Raw genomic sequence first — 8,172 nt, 5'->3', positions numbered from 1 at the left:
AATCTGCCCTCCGCCACCCCACTTCATCTATCTGGAGGGTGCTGCAAGATGCTACCTGGCTGCCATGGGCACATGTGTGCACACATGCACGTGGCACCCCTTCCTTATTGCCCCCCTCCCACTTCCCCCAGCCCCAAGCAGCCCCTTGTAGGCTCAAAGTCTGCCAGCCTGCACAGGGAAACCCACCATGCCTGCTTTTTTCTGTGATTTTCATCATAACCAGTTGTCACTGTTGAGTGTCTTTGTGACCCCATTTTTTAGTGTTGCAACCCCAATTGAGGTCATGACCCTAAGGTTGGGAACCACTGCCTTAAGCCAAGATCCAGCAAATGACCCTCTGGCTAAATCCTAAACACTTCGAATGTGAACTTTCACCCCTTGCTCACACCCACGCATTGACATTTTACCTTTCCTACCTCTTCCCTTCAGTCTAATAAGAGTCTGGGGCATAGCTGGCCAGGACAATGCCACCGCTCTAGCATAATTGTTGGCCTGTGGCCAGAAAGCCTTGGTAAACATGAGCAAGAGCACCTGCATGCAGCGGGGAGAGGTTGGGGACTTGATGGTCCTGAGCCCTCTAATGGCAATCCATAGCTCTGCAAGTGGGGGGATAAAATCCTCAGGGTAGACTTGGACCCAGAGCTGATGGGTCAGAAGGCTTATGACAAGACTGAGGCTACAGTCAAGCAGAGATTAGGGCTGTGCAGTTCATGCCACCTGTCAATGGGAGGGTGCATGGCTCACGAGGGTGGTGCTGCTACCAGTGCTTCTGTACACCACACTGGTCTTCATACTGGTCCTCATGGCAGACTGTCTGCAGGATCCAAAGGGATGTGTATCTTCTTCTAGGGCTCGAGCTTGGCAAAGCCAGCTAGAACCGCCCAGTACAAAGCTAAACTGACCGAGGGCTGGGGGTTTCCAGATGTACTGCTGTTTCTCTGGGCAAAGTAATGAGCCAGGTTCTATAAGCTGGCAGTAACAGAAGGGTTCAAGGTGACATGCTTTATCTGGTATTTTGATGGCGGCCTACTGCAGCGTGGCAGGTGTACACAGTGCCCAGAACACACTTATGGGATCCTACCAGATCCTAAAGCAGCTCCACAACCCCTACGAGCTGAAAGACAAAGCCCAGAAACCCTGATGAACTACTGCAAGATGCAAGTAGTAGTGGGGGTGAGAGACAGACTGTTGCTGGTGAGCGTGTTCCTCAGTGGGCACATCTCTACATGCATTAATGTGCCATAATTATTATGGCGAATTAAGTTTAGGACCTGTAACAACAGATACTAAATTAATGCACCATAATTGGTGCTACTGCAGTAGCGCTGGTGCATGTCTTTTGGGTGATGCAGAGGAAGACAAATGGGAGAGAAAAAGAGGCAGCAGAAACCTGGAACAGGAAACATGGCACATGGTTTTTCATGCCACGAACACAGCCCAATGATTTTATCTGTGATTGTGTCCTGTTATTCCAGCACCATCTGAGCCTGTTGCTACAGTAATTGAGCGACAACACCAGAAGCTTTGAGGGCCCCAGTCAGTTCCTTTATTTGAAGTGCATCGAGACGTTTGAACTCTGATTTCTCATGGCTCTGGCTATTGTCTTGTTTAGCCGCTTAAACCAAGGCCGTGTGGGTGTGAGACTCCCACTGCCTGATCTAGTGATGTCTACCTGCTGTTTGCAGTGGTTTAAACACCAGCACAGAGGGAATCAGTCCCCTCATCTCAAGCTTATGCTTATTTTACAATCTTTTTTCACCAGAAGTTTGAGCTAAACCTTCATCATCATCCACTAGATTTGGAGAGCTTAGGGCCCAGGCCTATACAGGAAGAGCTTCACAGATTAGATCCCTGGACTAAGGAAGGGGTACACAGATAAGGGACTGATTTTCAGGGAGCAAAATCTGGGACAAAAATGCTACGCAGGTTCTGGAACCAGAAGCAGTCAACCCCTCTTCCAGTTCATTATCAGTTGCCCCAGTGCAGCTCTTCGCACAGCTAATTAACAACATGCAAAGGTAGAGTTAATTAGTTGGCTCAGGCCCAGCATGCTGTGAATGCAATACGAGGCTGATCCAGGACCAACATTTTTCAAATCTGGGACTTAAGGTGGGAGTATGTGAACAGGAACCTGAACATATTGAGGTAGAGGAGGATCCTGCTGTGCCTGTGATTTTTTCCAGCAGCTCAGCCACAAATAGCACAGGGCTGAACACTGAGCTCTATCCTCAGCTGTTGTGTGTGTCTTCCAAAGAAATGGGATTTAATTTTATCAAGTCAGAACTGTCTCTGACTGACTATTCCTTTAGGAAATTCTGATATCATCTGTAGCAACTGCAAAGCTGCAGGTTCTTCCCATAGTAGGCTCCATACAACTGCTGGGAAAGAGAACAGGGGGAGCTACTGAAATGAAGAAAACTCAGTCATAAACAGTAAGTGCCTACACAGGGAACACAGCTTCAATAATGGGCTCTTCACCCAAGCAAAGGCAGAACAAGAGCCAATGTCTGGAAGCGGAAGCCAGATGAATACGGACTGCAAATGAGGAACAATTTACAACAGAGAGGACAATTAGCCATAATTAAGAACAACTTCCCACTGTTGTGGCGGATTCTTTGCCAGTGTGAGCTGAATATTGAATCTCTCTCTAAAAGACCGGCTCTAGTTTAAATAGGGATTAATTCAGGGTGGTTGTGAGGCCTGGGCCATGAAGGAGGTCAAACTAGATAAACACAGTGGTCCCTTCTGCCCTTATAACCGATTGATTAAAACCCCTGCTTAGTTCTGGAGTCTCAAATGCTTTGTTTCTTTTCTTGGAACCACGACTCGTATTGTCAGTACAAAAGCTTCACCCTCTGCCAGGCTCTGCCCTCTCACCTGAACTCAGGCCAGAACAGTGCAACCCAATGTATTCGTCTTGAGCCCAGCTCAGTTCAGCGACCCCCCTACCCTGTGCAGGTCCATTCCCCCTTGCCGTTCCTGTGACATAGGGACCTGCTCTATAGATCCACCCCTCATGCTCCATGCCCCATTTTCCACTATCAGCCTCCACGTGTCTCTCTCTGCCCCCTGATTTTGCATCCTGATTGGTGTGTTGTCCCTTTACACCCCGCTTGGCCAAGCCAGGTTCATTTACCTTCTGTCCCCCAGGTATACGATCCAGCCTTACTAGCGTCCCTTGCTTCATGAGACCAGGCCTGAAGATACATCACCATCCCTCAGTCCCTGATCTCCGTGCCCTCCTGTCCCTGCCGTGAGTTCAAGCATTTTTCCGTGCGAGTCTCTTGCATCATCCACTGGCCACAGACATGTCTCTCCCTCCAACATGATCCCAGCCATCCCATCTCTCCCCGAGCTTGGGCCACATTAGAACTCAGTGTCCTGCTGCCCTGGGGCATGGCACCCTTTAGTTCTGGCTTCAGATGCTCACTGTTCCCAGATCCTGAGGATTTATCACCCAACACCATTAACAAGAACACAGTGCTTGGTGTGTTCAGACAGTCCTTCCCTGCCTGGTACCCGAGGTCCACTCCCTGGCTGACCTTGTCAGACCTCTCAGATGCACGCATCCGAGCCCTGTGATTCAAAGGCTCTTTTTGTTATAAAATGTTTGCTTTCAACAAAGTAGTGCAACAATACCCAGCTCTCACACAGCATTTTTTGTAAAGTTTTTATCCCCATTTTACGGATGAGTAAACAGAGGAGCAGAGGTGAAGCAACTTGATCCAGATCACAGTGTTCTTATTCCATCACAGCCTGGGTAGAGGTTAATCCTGCCCAGATGTGATGTATAGTCTGAAGTTCTTGCTGCCCTTGGGTTTCTTGAACTGCTGTGACACAGGGCGCTCTGTGTCCCCACCTCAATGACCTTACACTACATTTGTAGGCCAGAGCCCCCTGATCAGCTGCTTTGCTTCTGGGCCAAGATGGCTTTGGGAATCTGCCAGCTATCTAAGGAGTTCAGCATGCTACGCTGCCACCTTCAGTTACAAGTTTGACTTCCGCTGTCAGAGTCCAGCCAGTAGGGTGGTAAATATTCCCCTAGCACTGAGCTCAGGCCAGCAGAATGATTTGACTACCCACATGTACCCCCGACCCAAACAAAATGCTTCCCTTAGTAAGGAATGGCTGCACCTTACCGCTGCCCACCACCAGGCATCAGGGATGCTGGTGAAGTTGGTGCCTGGGACATCATGTTCCACCGAGTGCATCAAAGCAGAGAATGTGAAAACACCCATGGCAATGAAGAGGAGGAGGCAGCACACCTGTTGATAGCATTGGCGGATGGTGAAACCAAAGGCCCGGAGGCCGGTGGAATGGCGAGCCAGTTTGAGGATGCGGAAGATCCTCAGGAGTTTGATGAGTTTGAGGACTTTCCCCAGCTTGCTCACACTCTTCATTCTGTGTAGTTCCTCGTGGTAGAGAATATCCCCTTCAGTTAAATATTCAAAGAGAATCTGGATGTAGAAGGGCAGGATGGCTAGCATGTCGACAGCATTAAATGCAGCTCGCAAGAACTTCTGAAAGCTGGATGTTGATATGAGCCTCATGAGATACTCAGAAGTGAAGAAGATGGCACAGATGGCCTCCAGCTGCTCCATACATGCCTTTCCGGTTTTGTGTTGCATCTCCTCCACTGTGCTGAGTGTCATGCTCACAATGGAGATCAGCACAAAGAAGCTGGACATGATGGCAATGATCTTGGCAGGGATGGAAGAATAAGGGTTCTCAATGAGGTTCCAAACAGCTTTCCGAAACCCTCCCAGACACTTGCCCTCAAATTCTTCCTCCCGGTCTGCAGGCTCAAGCTCTGCCTCCAGCTCCCTCTGTACTTTCAGATAGTCTTTGAGCTCAGACTGTTTCTCCTCAAATAGGATCCGGCAGCACCGCTGGGAGTATTGCAGATGAATGCCCCAGTATTCAATTTCTTCCACAAAGTTTGCAGGGCACAGCTCATCCATTATCCAAAGGACCCCACTCTGGTAAAAATGGAAGATGTAATAGAAAACGAAGGGGTCACGATCAAAGTAGTATTCATTCCTCTGCACTGAGTAGTCATCACAGAGCTGCAGTTTTTTCATGGGGTCTGTGTAAACTGCCAGCTTCCCAATTCTGGTGATGGGGTAACGAGCAGCCACTTTGCAAGCAATCCGAAAAGACGTGCCCCCAACATTGATGTTGAGGAAGTATCGATTCTGTTGCGGAGGAGCGTTGCTCTTCTCCTGGTTCCCATCAGTCACATTTTGCATGGAGCTCCACTGCTTAATCAGGCTGCCTTGTGCAAAAGGGAAAACAGTTACCTCTTTCTCTGGAGTTGGACAGCAATCTTGGTGGCCCCCGATCTTCAGGTTGGCATAGAGACTTGCACGCCTCATCCCCAGCTGCCTTACGGCACCTGACATTTCACACCAGAGACCCACAAAATTATGGCCTCTGGCTTGATGGCTCTGGCTTCATGTTTCCCTTACTTATGTTGACTAAGAAAAGCTGCCTAAGCTTGTGAAGAGGCTATTGAGAGTGCTCCACCCCCAATGCCAAAGGCCACAGGCTATGCTGGAGCTCTGTGTACTGCTAGGCTCACCAAGCTGATAGCTTATGAGATTTACCAACTGGAATTAAGCTGTGGGGGTCAGAGGTAGCTAAGTTCTAGCTCCTTAAAACATTAGGAAGATTGAAGTGTTAGCCCTTTTACGTAAGGAGCTATATCCGGGTATACATTTCTTTCATTCCTCGTTTTATCCTCTTCATTCTAGTTGGTTGCTTCTTGCTCATTTCCAGATACGGGTACAAGTATTTATCATTTCTGTACCTGAATCAGGAAAAAAAAGCACATCATGGGAATTCATTTTCATTCAATCCCTGCTAATGTCTTAATTGCTAAGGAGGTAACAAAAACAAATGTCAGCTCTAACACAGTTATCTCCAGCTCAGGCGCTGCTTTAAGCTTTGTTCATTCATTACCTATTTGTGCATTAAAACTCTTGTCTGTTCCACCATTACTTTTCTGCAGCATTGAAACAAGAAAAACTTTCACAGACAGAACAAAGATGAAAATCTGTTGGCTCCTAGCCCAGTCTATGCAAGCCAAAACTTCTCTCAACTCATACAGCCTAGTAAGAAAGTACTGAGGGCTTGTCATTCCCCTCATGTTGTTCAACAGCCTACAGGAAGGCAGGATGATCAGCAGCAGCTGACTCTTTGCCCCATTTTGTAGATCAGTGGTTGTCAACCAGGGATGTGTGTACCCCTAGGGGTATTTAAAGGGTCATAAAGGGTATGTGGAACTGCATGTGTGCACACAGCTGCAGTGCAGCACGTGGGAGGCCAGGAGTGCAGCTGGGCCACATGGAGAACAGCTGGGTCCAGCTCTTAAGCTGTCGGAGGAGAAACTGGGACTGGGGCTGCCCAGCTAGGCAGGGTGTGGGACTGAGCCATGGGCAGGGGTGCAGCTCCACCGCTGCGCACACCCCGGGAGGACACAGGGGGTGTGTGCCACCACATCTGCGCGCAGAGTGGGCTGGGGCCAGGGCCACATTGGGCTCTTCCCAGCAGGGGGTGCTGGCCCGGGCTGCACTCGGGGAGGGCAACAGCAGTGCTGGGAGTAGGGGTGGAGCTACGGCAGATTCTGGGGAGGCTGCGGCTCTGTCCCACGCTCTGCCGCAGCTGGGCAGTGCCTGCCCCTGCCCTACTCCTTCCTTCAGCGTGGGGTCTTGATCTGCTCTCCCCCCGCCTTAAATACAAGAAAAAAAATATAAAGGGGTATATGAGCTGAAAAACTTTAAGACAGAAGGTGTACTTTTGTTAAAAAAGTTGAAAACCCATTGTAGATGATTTTGCAGTGAATTAGTTAATATATGTCACCTGCTTTGAGAATCTCCAGTGGAAGAGGCTAGAGAAAAAACAAAGCCCTGCTTCTGATCTCACATGTTCTGTAGCCCCTTTCTAAAACTGTCTACATATTCCTTTTTGCATAGAGCCTACGGGGTAATTTTACTATTGAGCACTGAGGAACCCTGAATTGACTGCTGAGGCCCCAATACAGGATTAGCAGATGCATCTATTAAGTGATAGGTGAATTGCTTGGCACACAGGCTCACCCAAGACCTACTCCAAAGTTTAGGGGAATCCAGTGCCACCCTGATATGGTAAGAACTTCCTGGTGCCAGCAGCAGCAGCACCATGCCTCCTATGATGCTCTGTGCAAGCTGCTTCCTACAGTGCAACTTTATCCAAGTTACAATTCATGTGGACTAATCAATACTGCTGAGTGATGGTACGAGCATTTCCCTAGTCATACAGACACAAATGACAGTTCTCAGTTCTGGAGGTAGCCTGGCCAAATGAGTACAGTGTACTTGAGGGACACTGCCAGACAGCAACCTTACTACGTGGACAGAACTTCACAAGCTTAAGGAGACAGAACATATAAAAGGTAGAACTTGACCCTACACATCTTAACTTATGCTTTATTTTTTTTAGAAAGCAGAAAAGCCAATTGTTTTCCTACATCCAGGTAAACAATGACATCATTCTCCTGTTAACCATCTAAGATCCTGTACAATCCAAAATCAAAAGGCTACGCATTGCACCTTGGGCCGAGCCATCCTGTTGTGATTAGTGTTGAATGCTCATGCTTGTGTTCCAAATCAGGAAGGGCAGGAGCCACGTCTTCTTGGATTCAATACACTGCTGAGCACAGTGGCTACATCGTCACAAAATACATGACCTGAGAAATAAAAATCCAAACAGCCGCTAACAGTTCTTTAAAAGAGTTTTATTCCCCATAAACTGTAACATTTTCATGTATCTGTCAGTCATCCAGAAGCAGAGTGCTGCACCCTCACAGATTCAGCCTCTCATTCTGTGCTATCCCAAAGCTGGGAAGAAGTGGAATTTTAAATAATCCATAACTCTTACAAACTCTCCCCCCTGTGCTCCAAATGCACAGGTGCTTGCTGTACAAAACCCCAAGGAGTCCTGCTCTCTGAGACTGCTGGAAGGAGCGTTTGCCCTCTAAGTAGAATTCTCAACTTATATTCAGCGAACATGGAAACAGAGGTAACTACTGGCTTAAATGGAGGAAAAGAGTGCACACCCCTTCCCCTCTGCTAGTAGTTCCCTCTACAGTAGCAATACCTTACACACACACACACACACACACACACACACACA

The 8,172-nt window shown here is 48.3% G+C and overlaps 1 protein-coding gene across 1 annotated transcript in view; it reads right to left on the bottom strand.

Annotated features, from left to right (window-relative positions):
• Nucleotides 1–5,452, bottom strand: part of LOC109295036 (potassium voltage-gated channel subfamily V member 2-like) — a 13,561-nt gene extending 8,109 nt beyond the window's left edge. Inside the window, exon 1 of the mRNA XM_019513695.1 lies at nucleotides 4,140–5,452. Within this exon, the coding sequence (XP_019369240.1) occupies nucleotides 4,140–5,402 (1,263 nt within the window). The 5' untranslated portion in view covers nucleotides 5,403–5,452. The remainder of the gene's footprint in view (nucleotides 1–4,139) is intronic.
• Nucleotides 5,453–8,172: the final 2,720 nt, after the last annotated feature.

Source organism: Gavialis gangeticus, unplaced genomic scaffold, assembly GCF_001723915.1.
Source record: "Gavialis gangeticus isolate Ggan-Ray unplaced genomic scaffold, GavGan_comp1, whole genome shotgun sequence".
NCBI classification, from domain to species: Eukaryota; Metazoa; Chordata; order Crocodylia; family Gavialidae; genus Gavialis; species Gavialis gangeticus.
This window is presented reverse-complemented; position numbering and strand designations above follow the sequence as displayed.